The sequence below is a fragment of the Spea bombifrons genome, chromosome 1, assembly GCF_027358695.1.
Source record: "Spea bombifrons isolate aSpeBom1 chromosome 1, aSpeBom1.2.pri, whole genome shotgun sequence".
Taxonomy (NCBI): Eukaryota; Metazoa; Chordata; class Amphibia; order Anura; family Pelobatidae; genus Spea; species Spea bombifrons.
In genome coordinates, this window is record NC_071087.1 from 11,249,905 (window position 1) to 11,276,024 (window position 26,120).

The following is a 26,120-nucleotide window of genomic DNA, read 5'->3' on the forward strand; positions in this document are numbered from 1 at the left end:
AGGCCCGGGGGCTGCACGTTCCCTGGAGTCGCCTAAAACGATTTCTTCACACAAAATATATATATTTTTTTTATTCCTTTCCGCATTTCAAAGCAGAAAGAGATACTGCTTCCTCTGTCATCCGGTGGAAATACGGAGCGCTAGGTGTCCGGCGCGGAATTCTTGTAGGCTCCTTAAGGCTAAATAGGAATTAAGGTATTTTTTTGCTATGTGATGTATTTCACTGCCCTCTGGCAATCAAAGTGTTAAGTATTCTTTACCACAGGTGCCTGAAGGTATTGCAATGTTAGAACGTTATGTGACAAAGGAAAACGTGCGAAAACGATAAAGAATGATCGCTATGGCGCTGTATCCTCGGGACGTACTTTTCTCATTCGGTGCAGACTGCGATATTTTGGACAGAAGTATACGGGCCGTGGTACCCGATGCTGTACACGAGAGAGGGAGCGGAAGTGTCAATAGTAGAAAAAAAAAAAAAAGAGAGAATGGTACAAAGTTTCAAAGGAAGTCTGGTCGCCATAGCAACGAATAGAATGTTCAAGCCAACAGAAAAGGCCTGCTGGTTGCTATGGTGATTAGACCAGTTTGAGGTGTTTTTTGCCTCATGTTGTGTCTTTGGAATCTTTTGGCAAATCTATCATAAATAGCAGCTCTTCTTCTAGCCATGGCGAGAACATTCTTGGTATGTTTGTATTAAGCTAGCTTTAATTAGTTCTGCTTTCAAAGAAAGAACTATAGGTCCAGGTATATATGTGTGTGTGTGTGTGTGTGTGTGTGTATATATATGTATGTATGTATATATATATATATATATATATATATATATATATATACATACACATACATACAATATATATATATATATATATATATATATATTGTATGCATGTATGTATATATATATATATATATAAAATAAAAAAAAATTGTGTGTGTGTATGTGTGAATATATATACACACACACACACACCTGGTCGGTTTTACTGCAAAAATTTATATATATATATATTCTATATAATATCTGTTCTTAGAATGTTTTTTTTTTTGTGGCCTCGTTTCTCTAGAAAGAGCAAGCTGTGTTGTTTCTTTAGACCCGTTAATAAAGAGAGTCTGTGGCGTTTGCAGACGGCTGTCTGTCCGTGTAGCTCTCGCAGAGCTTTGTAGACGTCATGCCTTCTCTGAAAAGACATCGTCACAAGTGGTCCTTATCCCCGCTCAAAGAACAGGATTGCCCACCAGGCAGGGGCTTGTTTTATAAAAACAAACCGCTTATAGCTCTTTCATTCTCGAGGCAAATGACTCTCAAACAGGCCACAGATGAGCTAAATCAACCAAAATATTGGACGTACTGGCCTGTGCCCAACGGAGAAGCGCGACCGGAACCAGGACTTTGTTACCCCCATGACTTTAATAATAAAAAAAAAAAAACATTTTTAACAGGAGAATTCCGTAATGATAATTCTCTAACACTATGTATATATATATTTGCTCACAGATGTTGCTATGTTTCTGCCACCAGGACCGTGCCTGATTTAACCTGTCCATTATGCTAGAGGCCAGATACCTCCGTTCTTGCTTGGCAGCGTCTCGAGCCTTTTGGTTCCTATGATGAAATGCCCCGCTTTAAAACAACGTTGTCAGAACTTGAATGATCTAACTGCCCAGGGCTTCTTTTTTTTACACCCAGCTGTTCTTCCACCTGCCCTCAGAACAGGAGGGGGGGTATTTCTTTTTAAAAAAAAATGTTAATTATTAAGTGCAAAAATAATACAAAATCTGTTTTTAACATTAATAAAATATAGTGGTCCATATAGAACTTTTAAAGGCGATATATAACAAACACACTCTGTTTTTTCCGCAGTTGTTCTTTTTACCCCTCTGGCATTCGCAGGGTTAAGGAATGTGGAGCTGTAGAAAAAATATAAAAAAAAAAAAAAAAAAAAGGATTGAAAAGAAAATTGGGCATTTTGCAGTGAGAAAGTGTTTATCACTCGGGTAACACTCTGTTACTCTGACAAGTTTGATCCTAAGGGTTGTGCGATGACGGGCCTTCCGGGCAGACCCAAAATATGTATAAATATCGACGCCTGACGAAAGTGTTCGACGCGAGGCTTGAGAAGGGAATATTCTTGTTCGCTGCTTCGCAGCTCTGTTTATTTGGATTCTTCCCAATAGACGCGGGGCTCGTTTCGGAGCAAGGTCACGTCTGCAAGTAAAATAAGCAGGTCGTACATAAACAGGTCCCTCTCGCCCCTTCACGAAACGCGCCCCCACCCCCTACCACTTTTGTTTAATAGGTCTGCCAAAAAAAGGTTTCAATTATTTTTAATTTTAGCTAATGGTGCCAGAAGTGTATTACAAATTAAAAACTGAACATTAATTAAATATGAAATTTTTTTTTTTCTTCTTTATTTTTATTTTTTTTTTTTGAGGAAATTTAAGAAGAACTTGAAAAGGCTTGTTCTCCAATCAAGGGAAGTTAATTAAAGTGGAGCATGTGTTTTGACGGAGGCTTTGAAGCAACTTGCTTGCCAATTTTTGAGTTAAGCTGACAAGCATGTGGTTGATGTGCGGCCTGTAGGCATTTCGGGCTCCGGCTGCGCGTTCTGCCCGCTTTAACATTCTGCGCATTCTTCCCTCCCGCCGGAGATAGTGATGGCAGGTTGGGTTTAGGGAAGAATTGGAAGTAACTAAACCATAATGGCCAAAGGAGAGAAAACCGTGATCATGAAAGGTGCCTGGAACCGGGGGCAGAAATGTATATCTGGAACTAGGTGGCTGCTCGAGCCGGTGGACACCTGTTGGGTTACTGTAACCATGTGGGTTCTAGAGTTGGGTCATCCATTGATTACTGGTCTGGTTATTATTATCATTATCTTTTGATATAGCGCCAACAAATTGTAGTCCGTACATTCAAAGGGTCTGACAAACCAACGCAAGGCGATAGATTAGGAAAAGAAGGGTCCTGCTCAAAAGCTTACGATCCAGAGATATAAATGATCCATATAGCTTTCTAGAACGGATGCTGTGAAATATTGTATAAGGAGAACCTATTTCATTATTCACCTTTTTTTTTTTAAACAATCACAGATAATTTCAGCCTGCATGAAAGTGTTTGGGGGGGAAAAAACATTTAAATATAGCTATCATTTGACCCTTGCATATGCTAGCAGTTTGGTTAGCGCAATGCATAGATCAAAAATGCAAGGTTTGTTTTTTTTCTCTGCAGAATTTTCAGTGGAATTGTTTATTTCGGAGAGAAAACAGTTGAGAGATATGATGTTATTACCAAACGGGCTTTTAATGCAATGATTAATTTATAATTTGAAAACAAAATCGTGATCATACAGGTTAATAAAAAAAAAAAAAGTAATATTAATCCCAGAATACAAATGTGCCAATTGTGTTTTTCTGCCTTCTTTCCTACAAAAATCTTGAACTTGACGGATTTGTGTTTTTTTGTTTTTTTTTTTAACCTCATTAACTATGTAACACTTTGAATGGACCCTCAGGACATTCATTGAGTCAAATACCGTCTCGGGCAGGGAGTCGGATTTCAAATTCGTGATTTTAGTTTTCGGTATAGGCGGCTTTTCAGCAGTCAGCGGAGTTTCTGTGATTTAATTACTTTAACATTAAACAAACAAAAAAAACAACAAAAATTCTTCACCCCAAGCGAAAATCTTAACCGATCGCGATCAGTAGGCCTGAGCTTTCTCGCTTATTAGATGAAGGAATTCACATTCGCAAAGCGTTGTTCTCAGCTCCCGTCCATTCTTGTCATCACAAGGCAAAGCTCTTTTAATAGCGTCTTAGACCCTAGTGTTGCTGATCTATGTAAACAGACCATTCAGATGTGTCCTAGGGAAATGTTTACAAGTAAACAATATTACTTGTGTTATTATCTTAAGGAAGCAATAAAGAGAACTGTTTGCTTCAAGGCATAATTTTAACGTTAATTGTGACTTTTCTGGTAAGAGAACATTGGACAAGCTGTAGCAGCAGATACCCATCTCTTCTGGCTTATTAAAGTGCTGACTTCTGATGCGATCGGCTCAACTGAGTGTTTTGGCCAAACTATGGACCAACTAGATGACCTAGAGTATGAATATTTATTGTTGTCGTAGTAGATGAAGCTTGGGTTGTGAGAGCATGTATTGCCATGGTCGATTCTTCTTCTTTACTGACTTAGGTTGGAGATCTTTGTGTTTGTGAATGAATGGTTGTAAACGTCATGCCTCGTCCTCTTGTAGACTATCTTACTGAAGATCCAGCCCAGGTCGACGAGCTTGTGTTTGGAATTGGAGACACCATCGAGTTGTCCTGCAGCGCTGAAGATTCCTCCATGTCTACCTCGTGGTTCAAAGATGGGATTGCCATCTTTACGAACAACAGGACGGGAACGAGACAGAACATGCTGAAAATAATTAATGTGTCCTACGACGATTCTGCAGTTTACAGCTGTCAGTTGTGGCCTTCTGCCGAGATCCTCCGCAATTTCACCATCAGAGTAACAGGTATGTCCTGCTTGCTATCATTTTAAGACAAGCACTCTCTTTCTCGTACAAAGTTTTGGCCGGTGACCTTGTAGCTTTAGCATTATAGTACATCTGCTATATGTTCGTGATGACTTGATGTCCTAGAGCTTCCACCAAATCTGCCAGTAGCCATGTCCTTTTTATGGTTTTCCTTCCATGATTCAATGTGGTTTTACCGACGTCAAGGAACATTCTATATTCTGATGAATCTGTTAATTTGCTTGTGTAAACCTCTGCTTTCTCCTTGGCCCTAACTGTCCAATAATGTAGTTGCCGACATGGATTCCACTTGAATGACTTGATAGCGAGTAGGTTTTCCTGTATATGGATGATTTTACGATTGTTGGAAGTCCAAAATCAGACAGGTTTCTAAAGATATTAAAATAAGCATTGACCATCGTTTCTGGTCATCGTGACCTGGCTTCTTGTGTCGTTGATATGACTACTTAGATGTTACAAAGTGTAAAATTCCTCCTAAAATCACGGTATCGGAATGTATTTTGCGCAATCCATAGCATTCCGGCAGCACAACAAACACACGGGGAGCTGCGAGCCATTTACTATCAACACATTAATTAGACTGTAATTAGCCGAGCGTGCAATTAATTATTAGAACCAACTGAGCGTGCGGTAGATAAACGCCACCCGTATTGTATATAATTACCTCGAGGTTTAAAGTTCTAATGTCCAGTCCGAGTGGGTATTGCGTTTGTTTTTCTCAGCGACCGTCGTCATCCGGACTGATCTCCAGGGGAGACCCAGGATTAAGAAGAAAATAAAGGTTTCAGATGGTGATTTCTTCTATCCTCCGCTTCTTTGTTGTGCATCTGCTTTGAATCACACATTATTTGAGATTCCGACAGACGTTTTGAGGTCACATCAGTTAAATAGTGAAAAAAGCATTTGGACTTTTCAGAGGTCCCCCCCCCCCCCACACACACAGCCTTTATCTCAGTAACAGGAGAAGAGTCCAAAGGACTTGTGGGTTCCTTTAAATGTGTTTGTGGCTATAAAATTGCATTAAAATGCTTTCAGGTTCAAGGGGCAACTATTAGGCAGAAATTGGGCAGCTGGTGGTGGGAGAATAGAAACCAGCTGTGGGTCCAGGAAGGTGGTAGAGGGAAATAAATGTTTTCATAGAGGAAAAAACAATAATCTAAATGTTTTGAAAAGTATCACGTCCCTTTTTTAACACTGTTTTCTTCAATCATCAAGGATCAAATTCTTGGACAGTTTAGATCTGCTTATTGCTGACTCTGTTGTAGTCCTAGTAGAGTGTGTGTGTGTGTGTAATATATGTATGTAAGCATGAGTGTGTGTGTGTGTATGTGTGTGTGTATATATATATATATATATATATATATATATATATATATATATATATATATATATATATATATATACACACAATTATAATATCCCTTGGAAAAAAAATAACAAAGGATTAAACATAATAAACTGGATTATTTAAATATTTTTCTAGAAATGAAGTCGTCTTTATTACAAACTATGGACCAGAAGTTGCACAAAGAGAGAATGCTCCTTAGCCAAATTATTTGTTGTGCTTAGCACCGCTTTTTCACATAGAATAATTTTTAACGCTTTGGCAACCAGCGAATTTTTCCCACTGACTGATTCGTTGGGTTCTTTGGTGATAAAGCCACGTTTGCACCAGAATTTTTTTGGGTTGCATAAAGTATACTGCGTTCAGCTAATAAATAAAACGTTAGTGAAATGGGGTCTTTTTTCAATGTCTCTTTTCATACATAAGCATATTAAGCCAGTTATTAATAGCCACATGTTTATGCACATGTGTATAAACACGTTTCTAATCCCTCTGCTGCTCTGTTGGGTGGTCCCGGGCCGCGCATGCTTCCAGTGGTTACAGCCTGACTCACCGGTTATTGCATGACACCGAGTGTTACTGTGGCTTTTAGCAACCATAATGTGCTATGAAACACAGGGTTGGCGTTTAATACTTGGCTTCTTACCTATTTCTCCATAAACAGTCCCCGCTCTATTTTTTTCCCCCCCAAGTTTTTTTTTTTTTTTTTTTTTTTTTTTATTAAACCAGTTTCAAAAAAGTTAACCAGTTACATGCAGAAGGATTGATGTGTGAGCAACTTTGATATTGCCCCTCCGCATGTATGTTATGGGGGTTTATTAAATGAAAATAAGTTGGCTTTTGAAAAAGCAATAAACGCCTATTTTTTCCTTCTAGATCTGCCATCATCTGGTGATGATGAAGATGATGATGACGAGGAGCCTGAGGACAGAGGTAAATTTGATTCCTGTATATAAACTGGTTTATATGTATTCTACTGGTTACCGTATATACTGTTTAACATGCCTATGCTTTGGAACATTTTAAGCTTTGATATAAATATATAATTTTATTTTGTATATTTTTTTATATATATAGCACCATCATATTCCGCAGCGCTGTACAATGGGTAAACAGGAGATAACAAGTAGTTTATAACAGTTTATAAATCTGACTTACAGAAACAAGGGCTAAGGAGGCTCATAGCAGCTTACAATGTCGAGATAGATATTTAAATTGTATATTTAACAACGTTACCCTCTGTGAAAAGAGCCTTGTGTTATCGTATTCTAAATTATATTAAGTATGTAGGAACATTTATGTTGGAGACTAGCAGGAGCCTCCTTGTATTATTTCCCTTATTTCTGTGAAAAATCCCTGTAATTATTAATGCACTTTTATAACATTGTGCAATACATGGAATTCTTACCTATGTTCTTGGGGTGTTGTGTTTTTTCTTAAAATAGGTCTTAAATTAGGGACAGATGTTGCCGCACATTAGGCTTTGAAACCAAATCTGGGATTCCCATCCATAAGTGAAATCATTTTGTCTACACGCGTTTATGTTGTCACCAGATAAGATGTGGTTCTTATGAGATGTTTCCTTGTTAAATATATATATGTATATTTTATTTATTTTTGTACATTTGCAAAGTGCAGTAAAAAAATCCAGTTTCCAAGGTCAGAACCGGATCCGGATTACATTATCATTATTGCGTGTATTTTTGTTCATGGGCTACTGTAGCATTTCTAGCTTTTCCATTCATGTATATTATACATCGTTTTCTGGGATTAATGAAACAAAACAAAAAGAAAAATACATTTTCAAAAAAAGTTTGAGGGTTCTAATCATCTGGTGCTATTCCGGCAGCGATAAAATGTTTTATTCTATATTCAATTAAGCCTTTGCCAAAGTGCCCAATTTGACCCACACCAGCTCCCATACTTGAAGAGGCTTCCAACATCAGCAGCATGGAACTGCCCAGCTCAGGCTACTCAGAGCTCCCCTTCTTTTAGGGGAGTGGCTTTGTGGGAAAGGGGCTAGCCAACCATGTAAGTGGGGCTGGCCCTTTAGGGGGTGGGGCTAGCTCTAAACACTCATGAGTGGCAAGGGAAGTGGGTAAAATCTGAATGCCACTCCCCTCTGCTCGGAGAAAGAGGACAATGACCCAGAGACCCCGGGAAGCAGACCTTCACTTGGAGACTCCAGGTCAATTGGAGAGTTCCCGGGGATAAACGGCACTTAGGATGAAAAGTGACTCCCGTCAGTCCCAAGTTTGTTCAGTTATTAGGCGCTGTGAGCACAGATCAGCAACGCTCCGTAACCGATGTCCTCCAAAGGCTGTCAGTTGTGCCAATCAATCATGTGCATTTTTTTAGGTTACCCAGAAAAGTATTTTTGTTAAGCCCCACAACCTTTTGTTTTGTTTTTAACCCAGTTCCGTGCGTGGCTATTAGATTACGCATGAGCCGGATTTCTGTAACGTTTCCATCATTTTATTACCCTTTAGATCTGTTTTTAGATCATGCTGACGGTATATTCCAAGTGTGGCCTTTTATTGCTGCGGGAGTGTGTTTTGCGAGCTTTTGATAGCAGTACTGTACAGTTATTCTGCCCTTTTCATTATGCTTGAAATATTTTGTTTAATGTGTTCTTTTTGGCATTAGTCCCCACCGCTCGGTGAAGCAGCATTCACAAATAATTCTTCTTCTTGTAACCACTCTCACTGGCTCGTGGTTAATCCCATTTAGCGTTTTAGTGAACTGGAATAAACGATACATGCTTAGGTTCAAATCTATATAAGGACTTTTTCCAAAAGAAAATAGATTGGAGAAGTTTGATTTTGTGGAAAAATACTGTTAAAATACATATACAGCAAACTTGTTAGGTTCAACAATTAGGGCCCACCATATTCTCTCTTCCCTTTCTCTTTCTTTTTCATTCTCACCTTCTCTCTTTTGTTTCTCTCCCCTTTCCCTGTCCTTCCCCTTTGTCTCTCTTCCCTTACTCCCCCTATGCTTTCTCTCTCTTCCTTTTCTCCCCCTATGCTTTCTCTCTCTTCCTTTTCTCCCCTATGCTTTCTCTCTCTTCCTTTTCTCCCCCTATGCTGTCTCTCTCTTCCTTTTCTCCCCTATGCTTTCTCTCTTTTCCTTTTCTCCCCTATGCTTTCTCTCTCTTCCTTTTCTCCCCCTATGCTTTCTCTCTTCCTTTTCTCCCCCCTTTTCTCTCTCTCTCTCTCTCTCTCTCTCTCTCTCTCTCTCTCTCTCTCTCTCTCTCTCTCTCTCTCTCTCTCTCTCTCTCTCTCTCTCTCTCTCTCTCTCTCTCTCTCTCTCTCTCTCTCTCTCTCTCTCTCTCTCTCTCTCTCTCTCTCCTTTCCCCCCTATGCTTTCTCTCTTCCTTTTCTCCCCCCTATGCTTTCTCTCCCTCTCTTCCCTTTCTCTCCCTCTCTTCCCTTTCTCTCCCTTCCCTTTCTCCCCCTTTCCTTTCTCTCCCTTCCCTTTTTCCCCCTATCTTTTCTCTCTGTTTCCTTTCTCCCCCCTATGCTTTCTCTTTCCCTTCCCTTTTTCCCTCTATGCTTTCTCTCCCTCTTTCTCCTTTCCCTCTTTCTCCTTTCCCTCTTTCTCCTTTCCCTCTTTCTCCTTTCCCTCTTTCTCCTTTCCCTCTTTCTCTTTTCCCTCTCTTCAAAATCAGGGACATTTTGAGGAAGAGTCCCATGACTGGTTAACGACATTACTGAGGTATCTGTACAGAGGCCGGTGGATTTAGACCGTGCTATGGAGAATACCCAGCCGGTGGTATTGTTTCCTTAACGGCTGTTTATAGTTCATTACATATCACTTCTATGTGGACGGAGTGATGTGCGCTTTATTAATGTCTACAAATGTTACAATGGTTGCTCCCTTAGAAACAAAATCCATCTTTCCGAATGCTGAAACCTGTATGGTTTCCAAAAGACACACATAAGATTAACTGGGTATAGCAAGTTGCCTCTGCCAACTCAACCTGTCTTAACATGCAGTTGTATCTGTTTATTCCAAATAAAACAAACTAGCGCTACATGAATACGTAAGCGTGGTATTTTTAAACCTTTGAACCCTTTAAGTGTCAGCGAAGTACATGGAATATTGCCTAGAAATGAGAGGCTCCTGCTGCCCAAAGGGTTAATTTTTCTTGCTTACTTGTAATGCCCTCCATGCTGGCAGAAACTTTTACGCTCATCCCACGTCATTTTGGTTGTTATGCAGCTTAAGACACTATTCCCTTTCTAAATCGTCTCCCCGCACGTCTTCGGAGGGAGATGGGGGGGACGGTAATTGCGGGTTGGATGGAGCCAGCGCTTACCATGAATGACGGCGTGTGGTTTTTGGGTAGCTATTAATTTGTTAAGAACCTCCTGATTGGAAACAAGGTAGCATTTCTCTCCGAGCCAAGCTGCCGTAGGAATCCAGTGGGCTGCCTGATACACTAGCTGCCATTATCCCGGCATGGGGGGGGGGGACGCACTTAATTTTTTTTTTTCTGACCTAAATCTTCAAAAGATGCTTTAAAGAAACAATATTGGCACCAAGAAGATCAGCTAAGCAGATTCTTTTTTTAAGCAATATTTGTTTAAAGCCAATTAATTTAAAATATATGTTTTGAGACATCTGATCTGTAACCAAATCCAGAAGCTCAAATTACCCAAATCAACCAAAAAAAGACAAAAACTCGGAGGATTGTGCTTGACCGGTCCTGCTCTCGGAATCACAGCACGATTCATATGGACTTCTCCCGATCCCCCGCTTATCTCCGTACAATCATGTTTAAAGGGAATTGTCACGGACAAATTTTGGCATAATTACATTTATTAGTTAAATCTGCCCATAGTGCTCGTCCGTCAGTGTAATTGGTTTTAAGATAATCAGGCTCGTTATTTTGTTGGTGGAATTTCTTTTTGCTATTGTCTTCTGTTGTTGTTGGAAGGGGGTTTGGAAGCGTTCCTGTATGTTCTCGTCTCTTGTATTCATTTTTTCCTTACCCAACCTTACAAAGGTTTGCACCAAATAATAAGCATAAGGTAGAGATCACTCAATGGGGAGGAATAATCGTGCAGATCCACCCAACAGAATGGGTTGGAATTTTAATATGTATATTTTGCTTATTTTAATCTGTAAGCACAAATTCATTGGTTTATTTAGTTAATAAAACTATAAAATGTGGAGTTTGGGAAAAGAGACACATTCGCTAAAAGGGTCGCTGCTCGTCTTGGCCGTCGCAGCCTCGCCATGTTATTTCCGCGGGCTCCTCTATAGGGCAGGTGTCTCCTGTGCTAGTATTCACCAACTGGAGCGTAACGCGTGGAGAATACAGGTATCCACAATCTCCAGTTCTAGAATCGTAGAATTGTTCTATTTATCTTCCTATATAAGCAAATTAAAGCAAATTATTATAAACATTTGTTTAAAAAAAAAATTCCCTGGCCCGTTGTCAAAGAATGCCGTATTAATACTCTGCAAATAAAGATAAATTAGATGTAACGTTCCCTGCATTGTGTGCGTAGAAGCCGCGGTTCTAGAGAGTGACTCTTTCTGTTGGCCTTGCGGCCACTACGTGCCAACGCTGCCGTCTAATGACATTCCAAAGGCTGCGTCTCGGCCCTCCCCGCTTTCTTTTCTCGGAGACGGTTATATCTTTTATTTACCTGCACCCTTCCTGTATTTCGTCCATTGTACCGGTCGCTGGCAGACTCCTTACAGACCTGCGAAAGCAAACAGTGACTCAGTGGTCCAAGGCTTCCCTGTGCCTTCATGGAAATAGGGCACGTAACGGAAGAATGTGTGTTTGAGATGCCTCGCCAAAAAAACACATTAAAAAAAAATGAACTCCATGATAAATTTAAAAAAAAATCTATATTTTATTCCTAAAAACAGGTTTACAAACCATCAGTCTCTTCTGTAATTACTCCATAATCCTGAGGAACAGGTCCAAGACTGGCACAGGCCGGCCCTCCGTTGGCTTAAAGACTTTTATAACTCACTGCATTGGGGAGGAGGACTAACCCATAGCGCCGTTCTTCTGCCCCCACATGCTTTTGACACAGCCATCCCCCCCACCCCATTTTTCACCTACACTCACTATCCAAGACTACTCAATCATTGACAATGTTGAGGAGGAGAAACAATACCTAGTCCTCCTCTCATGCCCTCTCAGCCTTTGGACTTTTCTCATAACCCTTCATCCCGAATTGTCATTCCCACTGCGATTCGACGATCTCGGCTCTCCTGGAGCCAGATTTATTTATTTCTTTGCCCCGTTTGCTTCGGAGCTTTGTCTTGTCAGTGGGTGCTTGAGTGTTGGTCGAGTGACGTTCTTCGGCGTGCTCTTTTACCATTGAGTGTACGCGTTATGCCTGCGTATCCTTATATTATGCCCCGTATATGTATGTTCTGCGTCACTTTACAGGGACTTTGTACAAAGCTGTTGTACACGCTAAGCTCCCAGATAACAATATATGTCGGACGTGTTCTGCTCTACATACATTAGTGTTGGAGTGGTTTTAACTCCTTGTATACCCCTAATGCACTATTACAGAGCGATAAGGCTGAGTGACAGGCGTGATAACTCCTGTGAGTGTCTCGGCCCCTGAACTTTGTAATTTATGGCTGCTGTCGGAATATCATTTGCTGGAAGATACCTATATATTCTAGTCCGGATTCTCCGAACCTGAGTTATGGCTATTTTTCCATGACACGTTCCTGTAGGCCGGTAACTCCTCTGATTAATGGTATGCGTTAACAGTCCCGGAGAGAAGAGCTCATCTCTCCCGGCTACGAGGCATAAATCACCGTCTTTCTTTTCCCCTCTAGTAACATTTTAGCATCCTTTACAGAATTCTAGCCCTTTCTTAAATGTTGCAGAAACCTCATGATGCATTGCAGAGTCCTTACCAAGAATGCGCTGTCATTTTGCGGTTTCTCTTTGCTCAGAGGATATGAAAAGGTTAAATTGAGTGCTGCCCCACTTGTGGATACTGTAATAGTTGATATAAGGGAATGGGAATGCTTTCTGGTGCCGCTAGGGTTAATCACTCACCACACTCTTACCTGTTTTGGGACAATAGCAATAACTATTTTTAACCTGATCTACAAAATGTATCATTTAGCAATTACATATTGTGGTAAAGTGTATGGGAGAGTGGTTGATGGGATATATATCTCACCTGGTTACCTCAGCCAGGCATGGTAGCAAACCCAGGTGCTCTCAGGTGAGGCTTCCTAAGCTCGTTACTGGGGAGGAAGCCTTAAAAGAGAGGGCTGTTTTGCAAGGGGAGGGAGAACCTGAATGAAGGAGCAGCTACAGCCAGCGCTGCAGCCCACCAGGTATGAAGCTTTACCCCATACAGAACTGGTTACTTTGCTTTGTGACAGACCTTAGGCTGCTAGAGAGGTATCCTGCTGTTTAGTTAGAGCCGGACAGGCTTATAGTTTGTTTTGTTTACAAGGTGCTCTGTGACTACAACATCTAAATAAACGCGCTTTTACGTTGGAAACCTGTGTGAAACTGTCATTGCCGCCCCATGCGTGAGCTGTCCCCTACAATTGGTGGAGAATGCGGGCACAGTGGTGCTAGGAGCAACGGCAGGACAAAACACAGCATCTGAATTTTGTGGACATTTAAAGGGCCGGAAGCATACGTCCTGAGTGAAGGCTGCAGCACTGTAAGGCCCATCCGGCACAATGGAGGAAGTGATAAAGCAGCTGATACAGGCTAACCTGAGACATGAGCAGGCCTTGGAACAGCAACGGAAGTTTCATGCAGAGGCTTTTCACGCCCAGCAACATGCACAACAGCAGACTATGGCCCAACAACAGGAAACGAATCGCCTGTTAATGGAGCAGATTGCTGCGCTCAGAGAGACTGTTGTGGCTCAGCCCCAACAAGTGGAGGCAAGCCCCCTTGAGACTGTTAACGTGAGGAGGGCCGTTCAGCGGGGCTTACAAAAAATGACACCCGACGACGACGTTGAGGCATACCTCACCGTATTTGAGAGAGTGGCGGAGAGAGAGAGACTGCCAGTTGCAGAGTGGGCAGAAGTGATTGCACCCTTCCTGACTGGTGAACCGCAAAAGGCCTACTATGACCTCGGGGAGCAGGATGTCCGGGACTTTACAAAACTAAAAATGGAGATCCTTGCTCGCCTGGGTGTTACGCCCGCTGTTCGGGCCAAGAGAGTCCACTGTTGGAAATACACCATGGACAAGCCTGCCAGGTCCCAGATGTATGATCTGATTCATCTTGTACGCAAGTGGCTGGAACCAGAATCCACTACACCAGCCCAGATTGTGGAAAAGGTGGTAGTGGACCACTACCTCCGCGCCCTCCCGGCGGAGCTACAACGGTGGGTTGGGCATGGAGACCCCAGAACTGCTGAGCAGCTTGTCAACATGGTGGAAAGGTTCATAGCAACCGAGGACTTCCTCCGTGAGGTCCCTGCGGCACCAACACCTTCCAAGACTGTCAGACCCGCGACATCTTTGGGTAAGAGAGTTCCAGCTGGAGGTGTATGGAAAAATGTGAGAGAGAGCAGGGCTCTAGAGTTTGGGCAAGGGCAAAAGACTGATCCTGAACCCCTGGGACCCCACAATCCTAGAAAGGGCTCCCTACTAAGGAGGCCAGGGACCCCCCAGTGCTGGAGGTGCCATGAGTGGGGACACATAGCCGCCTATTGCCCTCTTAACTCAGAGCCCATGGTGTGTGACACTAGTCGGCGTCAGTCCCTGTTTGCAGAACCTGTTTGTGCAGCCATTCCAGAATCAGAGACTGAGCCGCATTTTTGTATGGTGAAGATAGGTGACTGCTCCGTGAAGGCACTTTTGGACTCGGGTAGCCTGGTGACTTTGGTTCGGGCTGGCCTTGTGACTATGGACTACGTGCCGAACAAGCACATAAGAGTGCTATGCATCCACGGGGATATTGTAGCTTACCCTGTGGCCCCCATTAAGTTGGTGACCCCATCTGGAACTGTGACCTACGAAGTCGGAGTTGTAAAAAGACTTATGCATGCGGTTATTTTAGGCCGCGATTTCCCCTTGTTCTGGGAGTTGTGGAGAAGGGGGAACGTTTCTGCAGCTGGGGAACAAACTCCGGCAGAGTCTGTAACCCTCCCTGTAAATAATGGGTCAGGTGAGACGGCCATTGGGAACAATGATACCAGTAAGGGGCATGATGAAAAGGATCTAGGCCCACCTGAAATGTATAGTGAAGATTCTTTCCCCTTGCAGGTGTTAGCTGGGGAGGAAGAAGAAGAAACTTCCCTACCCGGCCAACAGGTCTTAGATTTAGAAATGTCTCGGGGTAACTTCGGGACCGAGCAAGTGAGAGACCCCACTCTGGGAACTGCACGGGCAAATGTCACGGTAGTAAATGGGGTACCACAGGAACCCGAAGCTGACCAGAAATTTCCGCATTTTGCCATGAATGGGGATCTAGTGTACCGGGTCACCAAAGTTAACAAGGAAATTGTGGAACAGCTTCTGGTGCCAAAACCATACCGACACCTGGTGCTGGACATAGCCCATAACCATGTGTTTGGGGGGCACTTGGGGACTAATAAAACACAAGAGAGGGTCCTCCAAAGGTTTTATTGGCCTGGGGTATATGAAGAAGTAAAAAGGTATTGTGAGTCATGCCCCACATGCCAGAAGAGTGCCCCAACACCACACTTCCGTAGCCCCTTGGTGCCACTTCCCATCATTGAAGTACCATTTGAGAGAGTTGCCATGGATTTGGTAGGGCCCATTGTCAAATCTGCTAGGGGACACCAATACATTTTGGTTGTCTTGGATTATGCTACCCGGTACCCAGAGGCGGTACCCTTAAGAAACATGGCCTCCAAAAATATTGCTAGGGAGTTGTTTTACATGTTCTCTCGCACGGGGATCCCTAAAGAAATTCTTACTGACCAGGGTACGCCCTTTATGTCACGGGTCATGAAAGACCTGTGTAAGTTGTTTAAAATCACTCACCTCCGTACCTCAGTGTACCACCCTCAAACAGACGGGTTAGTGGAGAGGTTTAACAAAACCCTAAAGCATATGCTAAAAAAGGTGGTAGAAAGGGATGGTCGGGATTGGGACTGTCTATTACCCTACCTCATGTTCTCTATCAGGGAGGTGCCCCAAGCGTCTACAGGGTTTTCCCCCTTTGAGTTAGTCTATGGCCGACATCCACGGGGTTTGTTAGATATTGCCAAAGAAACTTGGGAGACCGAGGCCACTCCATATAAGAGTGTTATTGAACATGTGGCTCAGATGCAGGAGCGAATAGCGACGGTGATGCCTATAGTTAAAACGCATCTGCAAAGAGCGCAGGAGGCCCAGAGCAGAATTTATAACAGATCTGCCAGGTTGAGGGCCTTTAATCCTGGGGACAGGGTCCTGGTTTTAGTGCCCACCGTCGAAAGTAAGTTTTTAGCCAAGTGGCAGGGTCCCTATGAGGTTGTAGAGAAGATGAGTGAGGTGAACTACAAGGTCCATCAACCGGGCAGGAGAAAACCCTTCCAGGTTTACCACGTAAACCTGATCAAGCCGTGGAAAGAGCGGGAGTCTTTGGGGGCGACCCAGGCAGGGGTCAAAGAAGTGGGGCAACCAGTTCCCCCAGTAACAATAGGAGAGGCACTGTCAGTGCCCCAGAAGCAGGAGGTGAGGGAGTTCCTGCAGGAAAACAGACGCAAGTTTTCGGACCTACCGGGCCGTACCCACCTCATAAAACACCATATTAAAACTGAGCCTCACAGTAAAGTGAACCTGAAGCCATACAGGATACCAGAAGCCCGTAGAGAGGCGGTATCCACGGAGGTCAGGCGCATGCGTGAATTAGGTGTTATTGAGGAATCTACTAGTGAATGGTCAAGCCCCATAGTGCTAATCCCAAAGCCCAACGGGACGTGGAGGTTCTGTAATGACTTCAGGAGATTAAATGAGGTCTCAAAGTTTGATGCGTACCCCATGCCCCGAGTGGATGAACTGGTTGAGAGGCTTGGGAAGGCAAGGTACATTACAACACTTGACCTTACAAAGGGCTATTGGCAGATACCGTTGACTGAGGAGGCTAAAGAGAAGACTGCCTTTTCCACTCCAGAGGGCCTGTTCCAGTATGTTGTGATGCCATTTGGGTTACATGGGGCCCCTGCTACCTTCCAGAGGCTGATGGATCTGATTTTGAGACCACATCGTGATTATGCCGCTGCTTACCTGGACGATGTGGTAATTTTTTCGTCTGACTGGAAAAGTCACCTCGGTAAGGTACAGGGCGTGTTAGACTCCATTAGTGATGCAGGCCTAACCATAAACCCTGAAAAATGTGCAGTGGGTCTGGAGGAAGCAAGATACCTGGGTTATATCATTGGTAGGGGGCTGGTTAAACCCCAGATCAATAAGATTGAGGCGATACAGAACTGGCCTAGGCCAGTAACAAAGAAACAAGTGAGGGCTTTCCTTGGCATAACCGGGTACTACCGTCGGTTCGTGCCCAATTTTGCCTCCATGGCCACACCATTGACAGACTTAACAAAGGGTGGTAAGTCAGTGATGGTAAAGTGGAACCCCGAGGCAGAAAGGGCTTTTCAGAGTCTGAAGTCTGCCCTGTGTGACCAGCCAGTGCTCGTTTCCCCTGATTTTAGGAAACCGTTTCTGGTTCAGACAGACGCGTCTGCTAGAGGTTTGGGGGCAGTTTTGTCACAAGTGGTTAATGGGGAAGAACACCCAGTGCTGTTCTTGAGTAGGAAACTGACCCCAGCCGAGGAAAATTATGCCATAGTGGAAAGGGAGTGTCTCGCCATCAAGTGGGCGTTGGAGTCTCTGAGATATTATCTCCTGGGCAGGGAATTCGTGTTGGTAACTGACCATGCTCCTCTGGCATGGATGAAACAGAATAAGGAGAGGAATGCAAGAGTGACGAGATGGTTTCTCTCCTTGCAAAACTTTAGATTTACAGTGGAGCATAGACCAGGGAAGTTACATGGGAATGCGGATGCGTTGTCCAGGGTGTACTGTATGGTTGCTGACGCTGTCCAGACCTCTGGTCTGGAGTCGACGGGGGGGATATGTGGTAAAGTGTATGGGAGAGTGGTTGATGGGATATATATCTCACCTGGTTACCTCAGCCAGGCATGGTAGCAAACCCAGGTGCTCTCAGGTGAGGCTTCCTAAGCTCGTTACTGGGGAGGAAGCCTTAAAAGAGAGGGCTGTTTTGCAAGGGGAGGGAGAACCTGAATGAAGGAGCAGCTACAGCCAGCGCTGCAGCCCACCAGGTATGAAGCTTTACCCCATACAGAACTGGTTACTTTGCTTTGTGACAGACCTTAGGCTGCTAGAGAGGTATCCTGCTGTTTAGTTAGAGCCGGACAGGCTTATAGTTTGTTTTGTTTACAAGGTGCTCTGTGACTACAACATCTAAATAAACGCGCTTTTACGTTGGAAACCTGTGTGAAACTGTCATTGCCGCCCCATGCGTGAGCTGTCCCCTACAATATATACGGTAATTCCAGAAGTCTTCCCAACAAATATCATACTAGAAATGAGGTTTGTCATGCAACATTTAGTTATAAAAGTGTTTAAATATAAAGTAGTACATTTAAAGATACATTGTCTTAAAAGAAGGGATTTTTAACATAACATAAAAATGTTCTGGTTGTGAATTTTTTTTTTTTTTTTTTTTCGATTTTATTTATTTTTTTTTATTATTTATTTATTTTTTTTTTAATTTAATTTTTTATTTTCTTTTATTTTAGTATATTGTTTGCGTTCTTCAATTCAGAATAAGTTACACGGGCTTACAATGTATACTCACAGTGACATTCGAAACATTAAAAAGGGATATGTCTACTGATTAATGACGTTATTACTGATGATCTTCCTGCCATGATAAGCGAGTTATGCGATTATCTCGGATGCTAATGTGAACGCAGGCTTTTAAAAGTAAAAGGTGCTAATGACGCCATAAAAAAACCCTAGAACGCCCTGGTCTCTTGAGCTTACAATCTATTTATGCTTGCAGTGCTCACTCAAAGTATATACAAGCAGAATGTACCTCTTAGAGCCGCTTGGTTTGGATGAGTAAGAGCTGGCTCGCCAATCGCAGCGGGGTGTTGTTAAGCCTGTGCCAGAGCCAACTGCGGGAGACTTGCCAAAAATATAGCGAGAGATTCCGGCAAATAAAAGCACCTATCATGTGGAATAAGGTTTTACGCGCATCCCCGTGTCATGAATGGAGTGAACGCGAAGAACGATCAGCGACGTGCATGAGAGGAGCGTACGAGCCCAACAATGGCTTATACAATGTATCATTTACGGAATATTCTCGCTGCTAGTAGACCATCTGCTTTTGAGTTTTTGTTGGCAGGTGGCAGATGGTCCCGGTGTTTCTGGGCTTTTATGAGGGAAAACAGGAATGCAAACATAAATCTATTTTTGTATTAAATACATGGTGGCTAATAGGATCCATAAATTTCTGACATGGGGAAGAGGAGGAGGAGGGCGCGCGCGTGGCCGTCGGAGCTTACCGGTGTGTGGGCTAATGCGTTGACCAAATGCTCGGTGGCCGACCCGAGGAACGGCCGGTTCCGCCTCGTTTTATTAGAGCACGGAGCCCGTGTTTAAAGGGTTCCTCCTGTGTGTTCGAAGCGATGTTCGAAGGATGAAAGCTCGGCGGAAAAACCATTAGTGTCGTTCCGCAAAACCTTGTTTGTTTCACGTGGATACCGAGCTGGCAGAGCTTCTTGGCCCTGAAAGGCAGCGATCTTTCTAAATGTAGCCGTCAGATTGTAGAAGTTAGCGACGGTTTATCGGGAACGCTGTGGCTGCGTGTCTGGGGTGCGGGAGAAAGTATCTGCTTCGTATTATTAATAGCGGCTCTAGGAGAAAGGGCAGAGGTCTCTGTTCCTGTAAGTGTGTTTGAAGAGACGGCTTAACGTCTACTGATAGGGAAGATCACATTTAAGTTGAAGCAGATATGTATAAGTTAAGGGGTGTGGACTGTTGTGTTTTTTTTTTCTGTTTTAAATCATTAATTTATTCTTATCTGTGCTTTTTTTTTTGGTCGGCGACCATAACTTAGAATCTTACAGCTGAACCATAGACTGGCTGTTTTTCCAGATTTAAAGGCCGAGACCTTGATCAGTGATTCAGGATAACCATACGCCTGTACCAGGCATGTTTAAATTCCCTCGCTGCGTACATCTCTGCCACCTCTGCTGGGAGACTGTGCTGCATATCCACCACACTCTCTGTGAAGTAACATTTGAACTCTAACTGGTGTTCTATAGGTGTTTGTATCGTGGGAGAAAAGAAAAAGGGATTTCCATTGCAGCTCAATAACTTGGCATTTCTAAATATTGATTTATCCCAAGTCCGAACAGGCTTATCAATAGTAAATGATACTTCCGGCAGCGCTTGTCGGTGTGCGCAGAGGAGGGCAGCCGGGCATGCGCAATATACGGTATAATCTCACCATCATTCCTAGCCAGATGCCATCCCTGCTTCAGTACACAATCTGGAAAGGAAAAATATTTTTCTCCCTTGACTTACTATCCTGAGATACGCGGTTCTCGCCTTTGAAATATAGTTTGTTTAAAATATTTCCCTTAAAATTTAAAAATAAGTGAAAGTGTGCCGGGTGTAGTACAAAATAACAAGTCCGTAAAAAAAAAATAAAAAAAATAAAAAAAAAAAAAATGGTCTGCAGTTAAGTTATTCATTGTTTAGTGTAACGCCATCATATTCCGTGGCGCTGTACAAAGGCTAGAGTGCAATCTCTAGCACCCCTAACAGCTTTGGACTACAACTCCCATAATGCTTCAGGGCAGATTCCTATGAACTCCACCGAATGCACGCTGCCAATCAGTTTTTTTCTTCTTCTTGCGCTTTTTGTTTTTATAGTATTTTCCATTGGCGGTAATTCCCTTTGATAGGACTTCATTCCCCTGGCAAGTGCGCAAATATGTTATCCGTGTCATCACCCCCAGTCGCAGCCAGCCTTCCAAGACGTAAAAAAAAATTAGAACGCGCGCACATTAAAGCTACACGATCGCGTTTCATTGCTCATCATAGGATGCGTTCCTCTATAAATTGTACATTTTGAATACTTTAGCAACGAGGTTTTTGGTCAGTTGGGGTGGGAGGTGAAATTCTTGCGTTATTAAGCATTTCGGTCGATGTTGCTGTCGATGGCCGCCGTATGATCCGATGTGCTCTAATTACCAGGCTTTGGCTATAATTCAGTAGTTTGTGTTACTGCGAAACTCTAATATTTAGCATCCAGCATCTTATCATTTCAGAATTGAGCTACCTTATATCAATATTGTCCTTAGGCGTTAGGAGTGCCAGAGGAGGACGGTAAATAAAATGTGCGATAAGTTCCGTTGCACAATGTGTAAATATTTGTAGTATACTCGTATGGCAGAGTATCTCTGCTTTACTACCGGTGCGTAAGGATATAAAGGGGGCGCTGTACATTAAGTTGATATTAAAAGATATTATAATTATTATTGTTGTAATGATTTTTATTATTATTATTTTATTATCTTTCATTATTATTATTTTTATCATTATTATTAACAAAACCGGTCATAGAAGTGTTAACGTTCGTGGAGGATCGCTGTGCTGCCCTATGCTAAAACTTCAGATTAGTATTATTACTCTTTATTTATTAAACACTAATATATTCCGCAGTGTCATACAGTTTACATATACGGTGTCATTGGGGCAAATGGAGGGAGCCTGCCATGGTTGAGCTGTCTTAGTGGTGGTAGAATGGATGAGAATGTTGGAAATGAATATGCATTGAGCTGGGGGTGAGGATAATTAACTAGTCGGGTTCTGATTTATACCTTTGTAGGTATTAAGTGTTTGGTAATTCATTGCATGACAAACTATTTGTTGTTACCCTAGAGCCTCCATATTGGACGCAGCCTGAGAAAATGGAGAAGAAGCTCACTGCGGTTCCCGCCGCCAGCACCATCCGCTTCCGCTGTCCGGCCGCCGGAAATCCGACGCCCAGCATCTACTGGCTGAAGAACGGGAAGGAGTTCAAAGGCGAACATCGCATCGGCGGCATTAAAGTACGTGATGTTGGTATTGCGCTCGTAAAACAGACTTTATTTTGGGGTTTATTCTTTATTGCTAACTTATTTTTTTGTTAAACATCATTTTTATTTTGTATTATAAATGGCGTTCATAAATTGTGTAAATGGAATATATTTTCGTATTACTCCAATGACCAGTAGGGCACATAATGGCATAGAAAGTCCTATAAAGGCCCGGTCCTCGCCCTTTCCTCTAACCGCTCAACAAAGCCGTTCTAAATGCTGGGGGTTTGTGATAATCCGAGATTATCTCGAGATTGATTAACATACCGTTGGGAGCGATCCGCCGCAGTATTCCTGGTATTAATCCGTTCACATGCTCTGACGGTATGGATGTAAAAGTTGGCTACTCCGGAATGTTCAGGTCAGAGTCTGGTCACATGATCCACGTGATGGGGATAGGAGGTACATTGTATCTGGTGCCAACAGGCTCGACATAATCCTCTAAACACACACACACATCACAGCGCTGCCAAACACAGCCACCTACAGGAACGGGCTTTACTTTCTAAAAGGACGCCCTCGTACGCCTTTCCCAGTTCACACGGGTGGCCCCGCCGTGTAGGCAGCGTGGATAGTTTCTTCGGGGGTCCCGTTAGTCCGAGAGACCACGGACAGAGCATAAAGGAAGAGACATTTTTTTTATATGTAAATGTCGCCTAGGACTTTGTTTTTGTTAACTTTTTAATAGCCTATCATGATGTTTCTTGTGTCATAAGTAAAAGCTCTAACACCGCATTGGTGGGAACTGTTGTAGTTTGTAACTATGTAAAGATATCCTAAACTGTCACCTGCATTCAAGCAGGGGATTTCTTCTATGAGAAACTGGTTATAATAGGAGTCCATTCTAGACTTTGTGATCCTGCCCATTTGCCCTGAGATTAGAGTTTCATTCCTGATACAATCTTGAACTTCTGCATATTCATATTAACTGCCATGGCCTCCGTATACACAGTTATTTCATATTATTGGCTATTTCACTTACTTACTTCTAGTGTCTCAGTTACGTGGTACGTTTGAGATGCCTTTCCAGCCCTGGCCATTCCTGGGTATAGTGTTCTGGAATTCACCTGTTTGTAAGCACATCAAGTGATTGTGAAAATTGTCCTCCTGCCACCATATGTTCTTTTTGGTCATCAAACTGAGTGTTTCTTCAGTTGAGTCGTTTAGACTGGCTGCTTGCTTATGAGTTGCTCGGTTATTATTTCAGAGGGTAGATGAGACGATGGACCTTGAAGGGTTAAGTGTCTTGTCTTATGGACTTAGCCCGGCTGTTTCCGTGAAGGTCTGCGGTCTGGCGCCTGGTCAGCCATGGTCAGCTTGTAGGCACGTGATGCCGGACCTTTGACCTCCCTTGTCCGCTTTGCAAAGTGAAGGTGGCTGTGGAAATATTTTTCTTTCTTTCTCACTTTCTTCTTAAGATCTCTTAAGACTCGAGGAATGTCTAAACAAAGCGTCTTCTGACTGCCTATCAGGGAAGAGAGAGCGAAAGGGGGGGAAGAGGATAAGCCGTCTAGAAATGTCTCTCCCTTATCTAATCATCGGAGGACACAGACGGCACATTACTGCGGACTAATTGATTCTCGCTATTTATTATGCCGGTAAACGTGTATTCATTGTAGACGAAACAATACATCGCATGTACTAGTAGGGAGCTTGGCTTCATTAAATGAGGTAACGTTATCTCCGGTGATTATGGAAACTTATTTAAACGCTAACAAAAAAAAAAAAGACGCATTGTATCATAGAATATGGAACGCAGCCCCTCGTATCGTGTTGGTCCTGTAAGTGTTCCCATTAGGGAGGTTTTCCTCCCAGTGAATGAATGAGTACCGGTGAATTAATCAGTGTTTGTTTCTTTCTGACTGATCTATGTATGTTCTGAGTGTCTAAATTCATACAGGTGATCCCTGAATTTTGAACTGTTTTGCTTCTGTTGGCTTCATAGTGAATAACAAGACACTTCATTATAATACCCCACATATTTGCACTCCCAGAAAGTACTCTCTACTCTATCCTTACGTTCTTCCCATGGACTAAGGATCACTTATCAACTTTCTTTCCCCGCTTACAAGACTTCACTCGCGCTGCCCCCGGACCTCTGAAACTAACATCCACCGAACCTTCAGCTTCCACCCTCCTTCCCAACATACAAAAGAAATCGCAAAACCCACTTCTTCAGAGACGTGAAACTCTCTGCCGATAGAACTTATCTGCCACTAACGCAACCGCCACATCCGTCTACGCGCTCTCTCTCCCTCTTTTATACCACGTTCCTGCTAGATTGTAAGCATGCAGGGTCCTCTTTCTCTGATTATTCTCTGGTATTTTACCTTAAATCTCCCAAATAACATTAAAAATGTAAATCCTCATTAGAATCTTTATCACAGTAAATCCAGGTACAGTAATTGACCTTGAAAAAAAAGATCTGAAACGTGAGCGTTTATATTTGTTTCCAAGGAGTGCAGAGCAACGGAGGAATAATAAACCCTACAGACTTCCCATAATTCAGTGGCCCAAGGCTCTGCCGGTCCTCGGATCCACCGTGTTAGCCGTTAGATTAAACATCAACAGGGGTTTGTTTGGGCCGTTTCCAAGGGCTGAGGGAATCTAAAGTTCTTCAAAGAGCAGATAGGACCGAAATGAATTAGAGATGCACGCCTGTCACTAAGGAGCACAGTAAGCCACATGAAAACAGAACGTACATCAGAATGTGGAATGTGCCTTTGTAGGTCATGTTGGGCGACATCGGAACAGTTCCTTACCGGTTCTTTGACTTAATTACTGGCAATCAGATGTCTTCCATGAGTAAAAATTCCATGACTTGGTCACCTGTATACAAATCGCCAACCTCCGCATATCTATAGTGAGGTAGTCTGGAAGAGGGTCTTTATAACCTGTGTTACTTTGAGTGACGGAATCCCCAATATTTATGCCTCGGGTGTGTTCTGAATGGTATTCGCTGGGCATGCGCTGAATTCTTGCTTTGTGAGTCTGTCCGAATCAAAACCTCTGAGGTTCCGGGAGAAACTTTAAGTTGTGGTTGGGGGCACAATGTGCCATACTTATTTATCTTTTAAGCACCATCACCTTATTGCACACGTCCATGTCTTAACTCGAGATGGGTGCTGATCTTGTAGATGTTTGGTCTGACCTGTTCCTTGGACATGTGGCTGCACTTACCTTTACTCTACAGTTGGTCTCAAAACAAACTTCCCAATATATCCCAATTTTGTTTCAGTGCAAGAGAAAATGTGTATGAGAGGATGTTAGAGCATCAGTTGACGTCCTATAAAAAAAATTAAGATATACAAGATAAGACTTGCTGCTTTTATAAACATTGTGATATGTAACAGTTTTTTGGAATACAATTTTTGTTAATTATCAACATAGATTCAGACCACTGATTCTTCTCAAGAATCTTTTCACGTCTTCTAAAGTTATACCCCAGAGGGTAACTGTTGCAGCATTACAGGTTTTATAATATTTCTAAGGCTGTTAATTGAATTTCATTATTCATAATGAAACAAAATGGTAAAGAATGTTTTTCTTATCCATTTGTGGCTTTTTTTCAGCTTCGACACCAACAGTGGAGCCTTGTAATGGAAAGCGTGGTGCCGTCGGACAAGGGAAACTACACTTGCGTGGTCGAGAACAAGTATGGAAGCATCCGACAAACGTATCAGCTTGATGTGTTGGGTGAGTCTTCAATGGGCTCTTTCTATTGGCCGACAGACAGGAAAGGGCCTCTAAGAACGTCAAGAGTAGAACACAAGCCTCGTTTGTGGAGCACCATCTTGTGTATATAGTCCTTTCATAATGGAAATGTAAACCGGATCATTCATCCGCATGAGGGGCTGTGAAGACTTGCCTTGTTTATGACCCTCCCGTCCTCCATTACTTGTTTGAAGGTCTCCTGTGTACCTGCGTTAGCCGCACAATATCTGGTTTGTTTGTAGAGCTGTTTATGCTTTTTCTTTCTGCTAAGGTTGGGTAAGGAAATCATGTTCCTGGCAGCAGTAGGCCGTGGATAACCAAGTCCAGAGCATAATGATGTTGCTGGCATGTTATAAGGTCTACTGCTGGACCAGCTTGCAAGGTCCTCAGAAATGTTTGTGCTCGAGCTCCGACTGGCAC

The 26,120-nt window shown here is 42.9% G+C and overlaps 1 protein-coding gene across 4 annotated transcripts in view; it reads left to right on the forward strand.

Annotated features, from left to right (window-relative positions):
* Positions 1-26,120, forward strand: part of FGFR3 (fibroblast growth factor receptor 3) — a 60,299-nt gene that overhangs the window by 18,978 nt on the left and 15,201 nt on the right. For all 4 annotated transcript variants that reach the window (XM_053458182.1, XM_053458183.1, XM_053458184.1 and 1 more), the window contains exons 3-6: positions 4,254-4,517; positions 6,760-6,816; positions 21,790-21,959; positions 25,559-25,682. In XM_053458182.1, coding sequence (XP_053314157.1) covers positions 4,254-4,517; positions 6,760-6,816; positions 21,790-21,959; positions 25,559-25,682 — 615 coding nt within the window. The remainder of the gene's footprint in view (positions 1-4,253; positions 4,518-6,759; positions 6,817-21,789; positions 21,960-25,558; positions 25,683-26,120) is intronic.